The sequence below is a fragment of the Sphaerodactylus townsendi genome, linkage group LG05 (assembly GCF_021028975.2).
Source record: "Sphaerodactylus townsendi isolate TG3544 linkage group LG05, MPM_Stown_v2.3, whole genome shotgun sequence".
NCBI classification, from domain to species: Eukaryota; Metazoa; Chordata; class Lepidosauria; order Squamata; family Sphaerodactylidae; genus Sphaerodactylus; species Sphaerodactylus townsendi.
The window spans coordinates 11,999,288-12,017,635 of record NC_059429.1 but is presented as its reverse complement, the minus strand read 5'-3'; the positions used below and the strand labels follow the sequence as shown (position 1 = coordinate 12,017,635).

At 45.9% G+C, this 18,348-nt stretch overlaps 1 protein-coding gene across 1 annotated transcript in view; it reads right to left on the bottom strand.

The window, feature by feature from the left end:
- Positions 1 to 1,279: 1,279 nt before the first annotated feature.
- Positions 1,280 to 18,348, bottom strand: part of LOC125433268 (mucin-16-like) — a 56,883-nt gene continuing 39,814 nt past the window's right edge. The window contains exons 16-24 of the mRNA XM_048497769.1: positions 14,781 to 14,953; positions 14,474 to 14,500; positions 14,207 to 14,355; positions 13,118 to 13,185; positions 11,486 to 11,649; positions 9,483 to 9,500; positions 7,291 to 7,460; positions 4,967 to 5,034; positions 1,280 to 1,681 (exon numbers count right to left, since the gene is read on the bottom strand). Of these exons, the coding sequence (XP_048353726.1) occupies positions 1,489 to 1,681; positions 4,967 to 5,034; positions 7,291 to 7,460; positions 9,483 to 9,500; positions 11,486 to 11,649; positions 13,118 to 13,185; positions 14,207 to 14,355; positions 14,474 to 14,500; positions 14,781 to 14,953 (1,030 nt within the window). The 3' untranslated portion in view covers positions 1,280 to 1,488. The remainder of the gene's footprint in view (positions 1,682 to 4,966; positions 5,035 to 7,290; positions 7,461 to 9,482; positions 9,501 to 11,485; positions 11,650 to 13,117; positions 13,186 to 14,206; positions 14,356 to 14,473; positions 14,501 to 14,780; positions 14,954 to 18,348) is intronic.

Here is an 18,348-nt window from a genome sequence, read left to right as displayed (position 1 = left end):
GATGCTGCCGCTGTCACGCCCCCTCAGCGCACGTCATTCCTGGCGCTCTTCAAAATGGCGCCTTTTGATGACCCTGCGCATAGCCCAGGCGCGCGCCAGAAATGATGCGCGCTGAGAGTAGCGTGCGGTATAGGGGGTTATGAGTATGTGGGGAAACGCTCTTTATTTGACAAAATTTCTAAAGTCTTCGGAGGCAGGTTCTAATTATGCTTCTTTGGCACTTGATAGGGATCACCCCCCTTTTTCCCCTCAAGGAAGGATTACTGGTTTCACTTTCCTATTTCAGAATCCCCCTTGATCCTACACTCATACCCTTCTTCACTTCCTTCACGCTTCCTGAGAACCGCTCTCAACTGCCACTCCCTGAGATCAGCAGCGGAATTATTATTGAACTTTCTGTCAGTCAGGGCCCTCAGACCAGCATAAAGCATCTGTCCATCTCAAATCCCATGTCCAGCATGGGACACCTATGGATTGTGCCAGATCCTATTGCATGGTGGATCTGCACCCACACTAAACTCTGCTCTCCAAATTCTGGGCAGCCTCTGCTTGCTGCCAGCGTTGGAGCAACCCCGCTCTAGATCCAAACTCAGCCTTATTTGTTCTACCCTGCAAGAAACCTCGCGCCAAGATTCTTATTTGGGTGGATTTCTACCAGTCCGTGCATCAGCTCCTGTGCTTTGGCGTAGCACTAAGAAAATGTTTGGAAAGAAATATATGTCTCTTCAAGATTGGTGTTTGGAATATGCTGCCACAGGAGGTGGTGATGGCCACTAACCTGGATAGATTTAAAAAGGGCTTGGACAGATTTATGGAGGAGAAGTCGATCTACGGCTACCAATCTTGATCCTCCTTGATCTGAGATTGCAAATGCCTTAGCAGACCAGGTGCTCAGGAGGAGCAGCAGCAGCAGCAGAAGGCCATTGCTTTCACATCCTGCATGTGAGCTCTCAAAGGCACCTGGTGGGCCACTGCGAGTAGCAGAGTGCTGCACTAGATGGACTCTGGTCTGATCCAGCAGGCTACTTCTTATGTTCTTATGTTCTTAAGAATGCAGTGGTTTTTTTCATGGCTTCCAGTCTCCATGTGGGGACTGGATATCTTGGAATTACAACTGATCTCTAGAGATCAGTTCCCATTAAGAAAATGGGTCCTTTGGAGGGAGATCTCTAAGGCATTATATCCAGCTGAGGTCTCTTCCCTTCCCAAACTGAGGCCCCCCCTAGATTCCATCTTCAAATCACCTGGTATTTTCCAAGTGGGGTCTTTTATTAAGGTATGCATGACTTTGCCTAAAGAACTGAAAGTTGCAGTAAACCAAACATATGTCAGAAATGAGAAAGCGAGTAACAGAGAACTCCCGAGGCATCGGTTCCGCTTCAGGAAGAAGGCCACATTATCAGGAATTCCAAAATCTGGGGAGGGATTTGGATGCAGAGGATTTCGGCACCTGCAATCAACCGCGGCCAAAGCTGCCTCGGGCAACTCTTAGCCGACGACAGCGTTACCGTTCACTCGGAGACTGTTTTCCTGCATGTCATAGCGTTCCATTTTGCGGCCCCCGTTCGTCTTCTCGCTCATCTCCCTCTGGACCTTTGCGTGGTCGAAAGGGGTAGGGTGAAGATTTTTCTGGTAGCTGCAGAGGGCATCCATGGTCACACCATTTCCGGTTTGTGCAGGCCTAAGGAAATGCAAATGTCTGTTAGAGCACTGGGAAAGAGGAGACGGCTCACTTTACTGAGGTCATAGAAGGGCACAGAACTTCTCCAGATCTTGGAGAACCTTCTTCACTAGTGGGCAACATGCAGTAGGACACTGGGTTTTCCAGATTCAGGATTACAATTCCCATCAGCCCCCGCTGCATTCTGGCAGGGGCTGGATGGGAATTGTAGTCCATGGACATCTGGAGCCACAGGTTGCAGACCCCCAGTAGGAGGTTTGGTCCCATTCGTTCCACCATCTATGCCATGAAATGAAGAAAATGGGAGCTCATAGTACAGAGAGAGAGGACAAATGCCTAGAGATGTCTGGTTTTGCAAGTGTCTAACCAAATTTCAAAAAATCCCCCATTTTTTGATTTTTTTTTATGCCTCCCTTGTGCAGATGGCTCAGATACTTGTTTTGTGCCGTTTTGTCTCTTTCCTACAACAAGTGCGTACATTTCAATTTGACTGGTGCGTCAGTACTCTGTATTAAGCATTAGATGTGGTGCATCTCAAAAAGGATATTGTAATAATAGGAAAAGATGCAGAAAAGAACAATCAAAAATGGTTTGGGAAATCAAGCACCTTTGTTACTGTTATTTATTTTACTATTTAGCAAACGAGCTGCCTCTCCAGAGACTTTCAGCTACCTATGAGAAAAGGCTGAAGAATCTGTTTGGAGGAAAGACAACTAAGAATCTGTTTGGAGGAAATTTAGTTTGGAGGAAAGACAACTAAGGTGAGCATGACAGAGACCTAATTATATACAAGATGGATAAAGAGAATCCCCCCCCCTTTCTCACAATACTAGAACTGGCAGCCATTAACGCCAATGGGCAGCAGATTCAGGATGCAGGAAAGTACTTCTTCACTTGAAGACGAATTAGCTTTACAGAATCCATGGTCACAGAACGTAGTGATGAGCACTAGTTCAGTTGCCTTTAAAAGGGGACTGCATGAATTTGTGGAGGATTAGTTCGGTTGGCTAAATGGAACTTCCATGTTCAGAGGCAGTGTGCCTCTGCATACTGGTGGTGGAATAGAAAGCAGCAACATGAGTGGACTTTAGCACCTGTGTCCTCCTGACAGGCATGCTGATTAACCACTGTGCGATGAAAGATGCTCACCTAGATGGACTTCTTGGGTTGGATCTAGGAGAGCTACTCTTATCTTATACACAGTGAACATTGTATGGATAAACACTGCATAAATTTCATAACAATACATACAAGAACAATACATAACAATACATACAAGAGCCTCCGGGGGAGGGCTGTCTATAAGACCAATAAATAAAGAAGGAAACCAGCAGCACAGCAAGGGCCTCTTTGTCCAACCCTCCATCCACCCCAAACTTGCCCCCGAATTCTGTTTTAGAAACCTACAGAAGGTCCAAATAGGTGGGATTTCACTAAGAAGAAGAAGAGTTTGGATTTATATCCCCCCCTTTCTCTCCTGCAGGAGACTCAAAGGGGCTTACAATCTCCTTGCCCTTCCCCCCTCACAACAAACACCCTGTGAGGTAGGTGGGGCTGAGAGAGCTCCGAGAAGTCAGTGATTCAGCCCAGGTCACCCAGCTGGCACGTGGGAGTGTACCGCTAACAATTCCCCAGATAAGTCACAGCTCAGGCGGCAGAGCTGGGAATCAAACCCGTTCCTCCAGATTAGATCCACGAGCTCTTAACCTCCTACGCCACTGCTGCTAAGGGTCTCTGACATCCCCCCTCTGAAATCCCCCCCCCACAACGAATCTGAGTTTTGTCAAGAGGCACACTTTTGTCAGGTGGAAAGTGTCCTCAAGTCACATCCGACTTGAAGTGACCCTGTAGTGCCGCAGGCTTAACCTTTGGCACTCCAGACTTATCAGCCCCTGCCAGCATGGCCAATTGGCTCAGGTCGGCAGGGGCTGATGGGAATTGTAGTCCATATCATCTGGAGTGCCAAAGGTTCGCCACCTCTGCTGTAGGGTTTTCAAGGCAGGAGAGGAACAGAGGTGGTCAGACACTGTCGGCCTCTGCATTGCAACCTTGGACTTCACTAGAGGTCTCTCAACCAAGTACTAACCAGGGCCGACCTTGCTTAGCCTCTGAAATCTGATGGGATCAGTCTAGCCTGGGTCATCCAAGCCACAGCAGGTCTTAATATTTTACCACAGAAAAATGGCCACGCTCTCCTAGACAAAGTTGTTGAGTTGCCCTCCTTGTCCCCATTTTATTAGTATGGGCATTTGCTTACAGCACAAGGAGCCTTTCCTTGACTCTATGATCCTGCAGCATCAGGGAAACTCCTGGCTTCAGAAGAAAATGTGGAAATTCCAGGAAATTTTAGGGGTGGAGTCTGGGGAGGGTGGGATTTGAGGAAGGGAGGGACTTCAGTGGAGTATAATGCTATACCAGCCAGCGTGGTGTAGTGATTAAGAGCAGGTGGACTCTAATCTGGAGAACCGTGTTTGATTCCCCGCTCTGCCACATGAGCAGACTCTGATTTGGAGAACCAGATTTGTTTCCCCACTCCTACATTCCTGCTGGGTGATTTTGGTCTGGTCACAGTTCTCTCTGAACTCTCTCAGCCTCATAAGCATAAGCATAAGCATTTTATTGTCATTGTGCACGCACAACGAAATTTACAGCAGCATTCCTCGATGCACACAATTTCAGACTCATACATCATCCTACTTCCCCTTTCCTCCACCCATCCCTACACAGCCCCAAATACATCAATATGAAGCAAAGCGGAGTTTACATAGCCACAGCTCCCAGAGTAGTGCTGCTCCTGCCTCTTTGTCCTAGTTCCTGAGAGCCCTCATCTACTCATAGTAGTAGGTGGCGGTTCTGAGCAGATCTTCCAGATAGCTCATGGGACTACACCCCATCAGCCTCTGCTAGCATGGCCAATTGGCAGGGGCTGATGGGAATTGTAGTCCATGAACATCTGGAGTGCCATAGGTTCGCCACCACGGTCATAAGGTGTCTGTTGTGGGAAGAGGAAGAAAAGGAGTTTGTAAGCAGCCTTGAGTCTCCTTACAGGAGAGAAAGGCTGGGTATAAATCCAAACGCTTCTTCTCTTCTAGGGAGTTCTCCCTCCAAGCCTGCTATTTTCCCCAAGGGAACTGGTTTGCAGACTGGCAGATCATCTTGAGGTCGCCAGCTTTATGTTTGAGGGACTTCTCCTAATTTTGCCTTCTGAACTGTTCACGTCCAGCTCCCCATGTTTCCCCCGAGCTGATCATGGACCTTCGCTCCACCTTCCACACAGCCTCTTACCAAAAATTCTCCACTTGGCACGCAATGAATGCTGACCCAATACTGGTGCCCTTTAGAATGGGTTCCATCTGGAAACGAGAAGACGGCTTATGAATTTGTTACATACATTGCGGGGGGGAGGGGCTAAGGGGGGAGGCAGAGAGGGTCTGATCACAAAGGCAGAAAACCCCAATTCTGATGCTCCCCTTGGACTGCAGTTGAAGATGAAACTGTTAGACAATTATCTTTATGTCAGATACCCCAAACTTTTACACCCCAAGGGGTATCCTAAGCTACAATGCAGATTTCAGCAAACCAGGGGAAGAACACAAGGTTTGGAGAAAAATATGATTAAAAAAAAACCTCAGAGTAATACCATGTCAAGCCCTAGTCCCCCTTTTTGCCTTGCCATCACCATCCAGGGGATTCTGGGAGATTGTGGCACCCAAGATTCCCTCGCTAGCGCTTGTGCTTTGTCTAGGGTAGAAGAAACGAACTTGCTCAGCTCGGCCAGGCAACCCCTGCTCCTTATCTGGCCTCTGACCATGGAGAGAGCTGTGCAGTCAGAAAAGGCTTTTGGGGATGATCATTAGGGGAGGGGGTACTTAGGTGCTGTTTTGTACGTGAATGCCAGTTTCGGTCAAACACCATGGAGTGTGCCAGTTCGCACTGTGATAAAATAAACCCAATTCTCCAATTCTCCACAGTCCGTACTCTGGTACAATAAACCCAAAATGGTAAAAGGCCTGGAATCCATGCCCTATGAGGAGAGACTTAAGGAGCTGGGTACGTTTAGTTTGGTGAAGAGAAGGTTAAGAGGTGACATGATAGCCATGTTTAGACATTTGAAGGGCTGTCATGTTGGTGAGGGAGCGAACTTGTTTTCTGCTGCTCCAGAGCCTAGAACCAGAAGTAATGGGTTCAAGGTGAAGGAAAAGAGATTCCATCTAAACATTCGGAAGAACTTCCAGACAGTAAGGGGTGTTCGACAGTGGAATACGCTACCTAGGAGTGTGGTGGAGTCTCCTTCTTTAGAGGTTTTTAAAGAGAGGCTGGATGGCCATCTGTCAGGTGTGCTTTGATTGTGTGTTCCTGCACTGCAGGGGGTTGGACTTGATGGCCCTTGGGGTCTCTTTCAACTCTGTGATTCTATGAAACCTGGTTTCTGAAGCCCTAAGTCTGGTTATTGGGAGGAAGTCAACAGACACAACACACCTGACCCAACTGAACCAAGCAATGGGCAGACCCTGGGGCAGGGATGGTGATCAGGTGGCTCATGGAAGTCCCACTGTTGCAGAAATCCAAAATGAAGGACAAAACCACAGAACAAGTGTCTACGGGTGGCTTCCTCCTTCCCCAGGCCTGCTTCTCCCCTTACTTTACTCCGTTGGCAAATAGCCAAACAGGAGAGAAGGTGCATGAATGACTGGGTGAATGTAAAGCTAAACAGGCAGCTAAACAGAGCTAGAGCAAAGGGAGGAAAACAGGAGGCATAGATGAGAGGAGGATACGGGGGTTCAGCAGGAAGAGGAATTAGCTCTCCCGACTTCTTGTGTCGTTGTGGATCCCCCACTTGCTGTTCACAGACATCACAACTTTCATGAATACAGGATGCTACTTTATAGTTCTGAACCTTGCCCACTTCCATCTACTCTGGTTGTCTAGGGGTGGTTTCTCCTGGAGGTGCCCGGGATTGAACGCTGGATCACAAATCAGACACTCTCCATTGAGGCCCCTCAGTTTCTCTGAAAGGTTTAATTCTGCCCTACGAGAAAGAAGTAGGGCACAAATAGGTGACCCCTCCTCTCAGAGGCAGAGTGCTCAGGCATACAAGTTGCCCCGGGCGCCATCCCCCCACCCTGCCTTTATCTCCTCCAAATATACCCCAAAGAGAGCACTTTGCTCTATGGATAACAACTTGTTGGTGATCCCTGGGCCAAAAGACATCCAGCTGTCCTTGACGAGGGCAAGGGCCTTTTCCACCATGGCTCAGGCGTATTGGAATGCACTGTCAAATGGGACCTGGACTTTATCACAATTCTGCAGACTTATCCCACCAGGCCTTGAGGGTAGCAACGGTATTTCATTACAATTGGCCTCCCTCCTCTCTCTTCCCTTTCCTCGCCCCTTCTTCCCTTCCCTTCCCTCAATCTCCTTTTCTTTATCTCATTCCCTCAGTTTTGTGAAAGATTAATTTTATGTCACATTCGTAATTTACTATTGCTAATTTTAATCTGGAACTCTTATCATAAGCTGCCCTGACCACACTAAGGTTCAGGGAGGGCTAGAAATCAAATTATTAAAAAACAAACAAACATAGAAATAGAGTAGGTTGTGAGGCTTACATAATTTCGTATGACTCTTTCTGTGGAGCTGAATTTCCGGGATCCATGCCTTCCCAAGTCAGTTGTATAACGCAGGTTGGTGAAAGTGCAGTTCACAGTGAAATACCCAAGGGTTTGAGTCTTGGTAGTGGTAGCGACAGTGGTAGTGGTAGAGGCAGTGGTAGAGACATCTGGAAAAGAGAAAAATCCCACTTTTAAGAAAGAAATAATTTTGAATAGTATCACATCCATGCTGAGCTCTCTCGGAGCAATCTCTACCTTCCCCAGATTCTCCAGGAATCTCCAGGAATTTCACAACCCAGAGTTAGCAAACCTAGTTTATTTGTTTGCTTATTACTCATCATCCCAGAGCTGACCCTAAGTAACCTTTGAGTGTCGAATTGGCTTCTTCTGCTATTCTAAGTAGCACCTTCACATTTTCATGTGCTTTTTGCTGCTGTTCCAAAATTACATTTACTAATCCAAATCCTGGGCACTGAAACAGGGGTTGCAAAAGACTCCCCTCCCCAAAAGGCTAGTTTTTAAGATGACAGCTCATGGAAGTCCTCAAGTCGGCTTGGAGATTCGGGTGCACCGAATCCCAGATTTGCCCCGAGTCTGGGCACATTCAGGCCAAAATCAGCCGAATATGTCCTGCCCTAATATGAACGTAATCCTAATGCAAGGGAATTACAGAATTTTGATGGACAAGATAACAACAACACCATACCGGAGCCGCGCACTGCAAGAGCAGAGACCTGGGCTGTTTCTTGGGGTGCCTGTCAGGGGTGCATTTTTAAAGCTACGAGCACCAAACTTTCATGGTTTCATCCAGAGACTGTCTTGATGATACCACCCTGATATGGTGAAGTTTGGTTCAGGGGGTCCAACTTTGTAGACCCTCAAAGGGGTAGCCCCTATCTCCTGTTAGCTCCCAATTGGAAACAATGGGTATGGGTCACCCATTTTGAGGGTTCATAACTTTGAGCCCACTGAATCAAACTTCACCAAACTTGGGTGGTGTCATCAGGAGAGTCTTCGGATGATATCTTGAAATTGTGGTGCCGCTAGCTTTAAAAATGCGCCCCCTGCAGGCCAAAATGCAAAAAAATCACAGAGATACAAAAAATACAATATAATATGGACAGACCTGAATTTTTCAGGTACACCCGAATATTCGGGTATATCTGAATATGTTGTTTGTGTTATTCAGGCATACAGATAATTTTATGCCCAAATAAATCCAAATCCGAATTTTACCAAATTTCTAGGGTATTCACCAAGCCTATCCCCAAGCCTTGGAAACAAAGAAACTTTGCAATTCCTGAGCTGGCCTGAATGAAAAATATACTTCTGTTGTCCCATCAGCTTCATTCAGTGGCTCCAAATACTTCCTCTTGCCACCTTCTCCACAACAATCATATTTTAGAATGGAGAGCAGCGGCCAGTTACACCTAATAGACCATTTCTTAGTGCACTGCTTCATCGTCAGAAATGCAACATGGAAACTGGAACACCTTAGTAATTGCCCACCCAAACACTTACTGATTGGTTCCCCACCCTGGGACATGGACAATATATACCCCATTAAGCATTCCATTCTCACTGACACAGTGTGTAACAGACTTCCCTCTGTGATACACCTCTGAAGATGCCAGCCACAGATGCAGGCGAAACGTTAGGAACAAGATCCACCAGACCATGCCCAAACAGTCCGGAAAACCCACCACAACCAGTTGAATACAGCCGCGAAAGCCTTTGACAATACACATCAAATCTGAGGAAATGTTGGGATCTGGAGAATATTCAAAGCAGCCCCCATTTTAATGTCTCAGGGAGATTCTTGAAGTACACTGCTTAGTATGTGTGCAAGCATTACATATTTGGGCATAGAGCCCACAGTCCTAGAGGTGAACCCCAAGACCTTACGGTATTGCAAAAATCACCAGGGCGTACAATGATTGCCTGCTGCTGCCCCAAATGAGAGCTTGGAACAATTGCATCACTAGGTTTGGCTGATGGGAAAGACCTCTGCCTGAGACCCTGGAGAGCCCCTGCCAGTTTGAGGAGACAATACTGACTTCCCTGGTCTAAGAGTCTGGTTCACTATAATAGCTTCATGTACCATAGTGCTGCCTCTTGAATAATGGCTTATATGAGAGTAAGTTTGCGACCAAAGGAAGCATAAACAAAATATTTTTTTGAATACTCACAAGCTTTGGAGGCTGATTCTTATAAACCAAAATGCTAAATATAACCATGAGAACGCAAACGAGGGAATACATACTAGTTGTGTTGATCCAAGAGGTTCATTTTAGATATAGTCAGAAGAATCTAGGGAAAATGGAGCCCGGGGCAAAATCTTAGTTTCCCCCCTTCCCCTCGACTCCATTTTTCCTAGACAACATGGGGAAGAGATCGAGCCATCTGCCAATCTCACAGAGGAGCGCCAGGTTGGCAACAGCGCCCAGGTCTACCACCCGAAGCCAGCGAGGAACCAATGTCTACCGCCGGCAACTAATAAGCTAACAAGATAATAACTCTACATAGACTTCTATCATTCAGGGAGTGTGGGGAGATATGTACATAATTGCAAATCATGCATGCATACATGAATCTGTCAGTAAACTCTGAACTGAAGTTTCTGTGCATAGCTCTTCTGTTGATGCTACTCAGAAGAGGGACAGAGAAACTGTCTCTCGTACGAGAATTCTCGTGGTTGCCCCTGTTTAAGAATTGAGCTGAATTTTTTAAAAAAAACAGTTATATCATTTGAATGCAATGTTGCCATCATCCAGGTGGGCACAAATATAAATTTATAGATCTGCACCAAATATGCTTCAAGTACCTATTCACCATGTTTTTATATTGATAATAAATGAAATATTTGTTTCTGAACTGCAGTGTCCAATATCTCATATGAGTATATAATGAGCAAAACCCAAAATGGATTAGCAATTTCCTTTAAACATGAGGACTTCCCAAATATCTAAACATGCAATTAGTAAACATGAAATATGACCAAAATGGTTATCCAACGTAGCTACACAGAGCTACCACTAATTGTAGCCACTCAGGCTTACAAGACTCAAAAAAGAAAAAAAAAAGTAAAGAGACCGCACTCAAGGCTGAGATATAATAGCAATCCTTTATGGGCCATTCATTCACAAAGCTAGATATGATTTTGTAGAAAGAATTCTTTTTGGCCCGATAATATACTCCCGTCTTGGCTTGAAAACAATCTGTCAGCCCTTAACTAATTTGGAACTCATTAGGTGCTTTTTGTTCACTACTTCTCCTCGGACTGGCTTTCAGTAGCTTTTGCTTCCCTGCTCCACCATAGACCTTATTAGAAATGGAGCCTAGAGATCTACTGGGATTACATCTGATCTCCAGATTACATGACCAGTTTCCCCTGCAGGAAATGGCTGCTTCAGGGGGTAGACTGTATGGCACTGCATTCTAGCCGCTCTCCCTTCCTACCACAAACTCTGCCCTCCCTAGGCCCCGCCCCCAAATCTCCATGAATTTCTCAGTCCACAGTTGGCACCCCTATTTGAGTGGTGTAAACATTTGAAAATGAAAGCAATTTAGGAAAAAATTCTGAAGAATCTCGCTCCGTTTTTCCACTCAAGCATAGCGTATACAAACACTTTATGCTTCTCCTCTCAGAGGACTCAAACCTAGGAATTATGTTTCATGTCACAGGATCCGGGATTGTAAAAGGTTTAGAAAGAAAGGCTATCGCTTCTCTTTCCAGCCAACACTGGGCCAGTACAAATGGTAATAACAAATGTAATACAAAACCATCCTAGGCAGGACTTGAGAGGAACTCGGGACTACCTGTGGAACTGGATTCATTTGCACAAAGAAGAAGATGAAGAAGAGTTTGGATTTATATCCCCCCTTTCTTTCCTGTAAGGAGACTCAAAGGGGCTTACAATCTTCTCCCCCCCCCCCGCACAAACACTTTGTGAGGTGAGTGGGGCTGAGAGAACTCAGAAGAACTGTGACTAGCCCAAGGTCAAGCCTCCACAGATCAAGTGGAAGAGCGGGGAACCAAACCAGGTTCTCCAGATTAGAGTGCACCTGCTTTTAACCACTACACCACTGAATCTGGCATCAGATGATTTGAATGTGCACATGGGAGGACTGAGGTGATCACACTGAACTCATGCCCCCAAAGGTTTAAATGCTCCCAAGATTTTTCCATTACCATTCACGTAAAGGCTGTTCTGGTCCACCTGGTAGGGTCCCATCCTGGTGAAACCATTTGTGGTGTTAACTATTCCATGATACATCTTCTTTCGGTCAGTGGGGGAGTCCTTTCTGTAGGTGCAAATGGCATCCACACCTGTGTGGTCCCCATCCTCCAGTGATCTGGAAAACACCAAGATCATATGTACTGTCAAAGACAACAAGCTGTTTCTCTGTCCAGCCACAAGGATGGGAAAAGGAATGACAAAAATTAGCACTCATATTCTCAGGATTATATTTAGCAAAACCTTCAGCAAAACCTCTACTACGTCTTATTCTCAGGGGATGTCTTATTTTCGGAGAAACAGGGTAGTTCCACTTGGACTTGAAACGCATAAAGTACCTACCTTCAATTATGGACTTACATATTAAAACTCAGCAACAAAAAAGTCATTAATTGATATTAATCAAATCAAATGCAATGTATTCCATTGTTTTTAGTTCACTTCAAATTAAAAGTAGGACAATTTTTAGTGCACTAGTGTAGGCCCAATTATCAGTGTGTGTATCGTTTTCAATTATTTTTATGTTATTTTTTCTCACTTTATATTCTGCATAAATGCTGTTTTCTTCCTGTTTGATTAATACGCCGCATGAAATTGGGTTTATAATTGGTTTAATAATGAATCTGTTTTTTTCATTATAATTGTCTTACATGAGTCTGGGTTTGTTTTGCTCATATTTGATTTTTGTAATTATTTCATGTTTCTGTATATAATATATAGCACCACACCTGATTAAACTATATTTAAAAAAACAAATGTGTAAATAATTGTTTTTCTTTTGTTTGGGGGCAGAGGCGTACCAAGGGTAAATGGTGCCCAGAGACAAATTGTCTCTGGGTGCTCCCCTGGCCTGGGGGGTGGTTCAGTGGGGGGCAGATTTGGGAGGGCAGAAGGGACTGCCGGCAGCTGGCTGGGAGCCCGGGGAGGTGGAGCCATGCACCCTCGGACGCCCTTGTTTCTGCTCATGTCCTGCTGGCCTAGTCATCTTCGAATGCCCTCAACCCTGCCCATGTCTCATCGACATGGGCAGGGTCAAGGGCGCCTGGCTCTGCCCCCCGCTGCCATCTTCCTGGTCACATGGGGGGCAATTTTGCGCCCCCATGTGACTAGAAGAGTGGTGCCCGGGGACAAGGGGTACCCCTTGTCCCTAGGCAAACACGCCACTGTTCAAAGGAGGGGGAAGGGTAAATAGGTGCCAGCAGTGTCAAGTTAGGTGTTTTCTGAGTTGTACACTCACTGAGCCCGAAAGGCTCACCATTACGGTTGTATACCCTCTTTGTGCGCCCTTGAGGACTAGAAACGTATTTTTAAACAAAAATATTCTCAGGATTCAGCGCCAACTGCCAAACTATCAAACGAGGCAAAAACGTTCTGAGCACTTATGGCTTTAAACTCCATACCCAGTAATATTAGAGTCATCCAGTTCACAGCCCAACATATGCAACACACATAAACTATTCAGCGACACAGGGATTTATAATAATATAGATAATTTTGTCTAAAAGGGGACAAACCGATCACAAAGAATTTCCAAGGCATAATTTTATATCGTAGCAAAACTGAACGCACCAAGAAGGAGACCTTACCTAAAACTTGTGGCTTGACACCCAAGAATTGTAAGTTCATCGCTGCTTGCCTCTATCGTTTGATGAAGCTGCACAACACAGAGAACTGGATTAGGATTTATGCGTTGTCTGTGCTTTGGATAATAAGATGAAAACCAGGAACCCCGTATGTCTAAAAACAAATGTTGTGGACTACCTTTTCATTAGAACCACCCAAACCACCACAACATAGCAAGCTTTTCAATTCTGAACCTGTTGAACGGTTAGAGCAAATGCAAAAAAGAAAATAGAAAAAATGATTAGTGGGAGAGAGAAAGGACTTTCAGAGCCAGGTGGAGAAGGACCCAGTCTCCAAACTGGTGACTCTTAAAATACCATATAGGTGGTGTGGAAAACTTACAGTGTGGTCCCATACTAAGTTATTCCACTCACCCTAAAAGCAAAGAGCTTCATAGGAATACACTGTTTTTTCACCTTTTCTGTCTTGAACCCACCACTCACCAGTTTAATTGGCTGAAATATATCCCCTCTAGTATTTCCACACCGTGCATAATCTTACAAACATCTGACACTGGAGCAGCAGTGGCATAGTGGTTAAGAGCAGGTGCGTTCTAATCTGGAGGAACCGAGTTTGATCCTCCGTTCTGCTGCCTGAGCTGTGGAGGCTTATCTGGGGAATTCAGATTAGCCTGTGCACTCCTACACACACCAGCTGGGTGACCTTGGGCTAGTCACAGCTTTTCGGAGCTCTCCCAGCTCCACCCACCTCACAGGGTGTTTGTTGTGAGGGGGGAAGGGCAAGGCGGTTGTAAGCCCCTTTGAGTCTTCTACAGGAGAGAAAGAGGGGGGATATAAATCCAAACTCCCCCTCCTCCCCCCCTCCTCCTCCTCCTCCTCTTCTTCTCCTCCTCCTCCTCCTCCTCCTCCTCCTCTTCCCTGGGACACAATTCTTATGAACTGAAAATACCATAACTCTTTCAACCTTTTCCCTGTACACAAGGCTCTCCAGCTCAATACTCATTTGGGGAGGGAAGCAATTCTGTCTTTGATCTCTGACAATGCCATGACAATAATATCTATATTATTATTACATGGTCTCCACACACTTACCACTTTGCTCACACTTCTGGCTGTAGAGTTGAACCTTCTTGAGTTACGGACACCCATCTCTGACCTATATGTGAGGCTGGTGATGGTGAAGTTCACCGTGAAGTCTTGGATCCCAGGAGATGGGGTGGTCGTGGTGGTTGGCAACACAGCTGGAGAAAAGCACAGCATGCATTTTTTTAAACGTCCCACAGGCAGAATAGCTATGGGTTTCCTAAATGAAAAACAAGGGGGAGGAATGTCTGAGGGATAGGTATCTGTTGTACTTACTTTTGGTTGGAGGTATTTCATGGAACCCTGAAATGTAAAGAAGTCACAGAAGAAAACGTTAGAAGGTTTTGTAACTACTTCCGAAAGGTTACCAAACACATGATGAAACTCACCGAAATCCAGTCAACCGTGGTTCGATGTTATTTCTTTCTCTCGTGAAATTGAGAACGCCCACTTTGAAGCAATTCTCATTCACTACGGGACCCTTCACTTCCTGACCAATGGAGGCTCAATGAATGCAATCACCCTCATTGTCACACGACTGTTAGACCACATTTACTCCAGCCATCCAAAATCGGATACTTACCATTGACGTAGAGGCTGTCTCTCTCCAAGAGGTAGGGGCCTATCTTGGTGAAATTCTGAGTCCGGTTAACTATTTCACCATACATTTTCACTCTGTCAAACGTGGGCGTGGTGGAGTCATATCTGTAAGTGCAGATGGCGTCCACACCGGTTTCGTTTCCATTTCTTAATGATCTGTGTGGAGACAGAGAATTCCAGTAGATTGTAAGGAGATCCTTACAATCCTTACAAGACAGAGATTGTAAGGAGATCGAAGACGGAGATCCGTTGGCTTGGCCGCGAGGGAGGGGGCGGGATTTTCCAGCGGCCGGTGTGGGAGGGGGTCACATTGGCGCCGACCCCCTCCGTTCGCAGCCTGGGGGTCCACCTGGATTTCTCTCTTTCAATGGAGACCCAGGTGGCCCATATAACCCGGGTTGCCTTCTTCCACCTTCGTCAGGCCCGGCGGTTGGCTCCCTTCCTCTCCCAAGCGGACCTAGCCACTGTGGTCCATGCAACGGTCACCTCCAGATTGGACTATTGTAACTCGCTCTACGCGGGCCTTCCCTTGCGTCTGATTCGGAGACTAAAACTGGTCCAACATGCGGCGGCACGGTTGCTTACAGGCAGCGCCATTTGGGAACACATCCCGGTAGAGTTCCGAATCATTGGCTCCTGGTAGAGTTCCGAATCATCTTCAAGGTGTTGGTGCTGACCTTTAAGGCCTTACGTGGCTTGGGACCCTTATACCTGCGAGACCGCATCACCCCATATGTCCCTACACGGCCTCTCCGCTCGGCTGAGGCCAATCTTTTGGTGGTCCCTGGCCCCTCAATGATGCGGCTGGCCTCCACACGGGCCAGGGCCTTCACGGCTCTGGCCCCGGCCTGGTGGAACACTCTTCCACCAGCCGGCCGGGCCCTGTGGGACCTTGGGGAGTTCCGCAGGGCTGTAATACGGAACTGTTCCGCCGGGCCCTTGGAGGGACCAGCCGCTGAAGGTGCCCCCCCCCTTTAGCTCTTAACACCTGGGTCCTTTTATTTAATGGGACTCGCCGCTCCCTCCCTCTTAGGGGAGGATTTAAAATTAGGGTACTTGGACGCCTCTTATTATTCTACTGCTGTTTTTAAAGGTTTTAACCATATTTATTTGTATTGAGCTTTATGTTGTGCACCACCCAGAGCCCCACGGGGATGGGGCGGTGTGAAGAGTTCAGGAACATTCTGAAAGTGTCAGTTGGAGGATGTGGCTCAGAACACAGGAAGGGCAGTTAGTGAGTGAGGGTTTAACTGAAGCTGAAGCCCAGTTCGTTTTTTCCTGAAGTTTTCTTTTGTTAATTCGTTAGAGCAACTTGTAAGCTTGCCTGTTATATGTAATAAACTACAAAAAAGAAGTTTCTATGAGTGTATTGAATCAATAAGCAATTCAAGTAGAAGGGGACTGTGGAGTCTTCCTTGACATGGTGGCAAGCGGAGGGATTTTGAAATACACTCAGTGAGCATTTTGTTGGCAAGCAAAGAGTGTAAATTTGCTCTAGTACAAACCACAGATTTCAGTTGAATGTGCAGATGGACGAACCAGTAGTGAAACCTCAATCTAAAAAGGTGAATGAAGTGCAGGTCACACTGGAAGAGCCCAGAATATGCACACCATTTTTCTCAGCTGAGCCAGAATCAAGCAGCAGAGTGGTAGCTCAAGAGTTGGGAGCCACGGGACAGCTGTTGAATGGCAAGGAGTTGAGAGACATGGATGAGAATGACCAAGAAAGGTCTGTAGTACACCCCAGAGGACTACCCAGAGTTAATGCAACCAGACGGGATAGTATAGATACAGACGATTCCTCAGTACCAACCAGCACTGAGGGATGGATGAGGATGCTGCAAACGTTTATGCACGCACAAGAAACCACCATGAACTTGCTGATGCAGGATAGACAGAGGGAGTCGACTGCAGCTTGGCAGAAGAGACAGTTCCCCAGGTATCAGCAGGGTGAGTCAGTGGAAAGTTTTTTAGCTTTGTTTGAAGCTGCCTTGAGAGAAAATGAAGTTCCCAGAAGAGAGCAAGTGAGGGCGTTATGGCCTTGCGTTGCTGGAGATTTAGCTCAGTTATTAGGTGAACTTACACTTGGGGAAGAAGCCACCTATGAGAATTTTAAAAGGCAGGCCTTAGCCAGATTTGGAAAATCCGAGATCCAGTTGAGAGAAGAACTGAGGGGAGCTTTCCCTAAGAGGAAGGAGAGCTATGTTGCTTTTATGGCTCGATTGAAACTTATAGTTCAGCAATGGTATAGAGCTGCAAAGGTTCAGTCCATAGAAGACTTTTGCAACTTGATAGCAAGAGAGCAATTTTTTCACACACTCCCCGAAGAAATCTCAGCTCTTGTTCAAGCTAAAGAGAACTTAGATTTATCTAACTTGGCTGCTTTCGCAGACCAGATGGCCGCCATAAAAAGCAAGGAAAGAAAACCAGCACGTTTTGTATCAGAGAAGAGAGAATTGTTTAAAACCAACCCAAGAAATATTGAGTTTACGGGTAAAGATGGAGAAAAAAGTTTGCTTCAGAGAAAGGACTTCTTTCCAAGGCCCAGTAAACCGGCTGAGATCTATACACCAAGGAATATAATCTGCTTTTTGTGTGGAGAAAGGGGTCACTTCAAATCACAATGTGCAAGAAATAAGAGAGAAACAAGAGTGCAACATGTTGGAAATAATCGGGTTTTGGTGCAAAATGAAGATTGGGAGGAGATTAATGATTCACCAGGTAGTTCTGCTTGTTCCAGTGAAGGAGAAGAGCCGGTCACCGTGGTGATGAAGAACTCTGCTAAGTCCTGGAGAAACTCTGCGCTGACAACTAAGAGATATGCTGGTGATGAAGAACTTGTTAAATCCACTGAACAAGAACCAAGAGTGAGAATGGGAGAGTTACAGCTGGTTGATGTAAATAGTGTGATATCTGAGGAACAGAGACAGTGGGTTGGAGATCTCAGGGCTATGAAAGTGTTACTTGGGGGGAAGTTGTGGGTGGAAGGTTCTGTTGACACAGGGGCAGATATAAGTTCTATCAACAGAAAGTTGTTAAAGCAAATAAGTCATCAGTTGGTGGGAAGGATGCAGGTTACCCCATATGAAGGACCCCCTATGTACTTAGATTTAGTACTGATTCATATCCAGACTCCCAGAATTGAAAAGGACATATATGCCATTGTACATGATGTTTCTGATATGCCTTTTATAATTGGAGCAGATGTGTTGTACCAATCTAGACAAATGAACGCAGTAGTTACTAGGTCAAAGGCTAAAACAAGCACTGAGAAAAGAGAGAAACAGAAGGCTCAAAGGGGGGAATTAGAAGATGTACATGAAAAGTTTCCAACTAGGATTCCTAAAGCTGGAAAAAAACTTAAGTCAAATATAGGTGAGCAAAAAAGAAAAAGTGGGGTGGAAGTGGAGTTGACAGCAAAAGCTGAGTTAACTAAGTCACAATTGGAGGGAAAGAAAGATGAGTCATTAAGCACTCCTAGTCCAGCTATGGAAGTTGAAACTTTCCATTTTGAGGATAAAGAAAATGTATGTCATGAAAGGTCTGAGCAG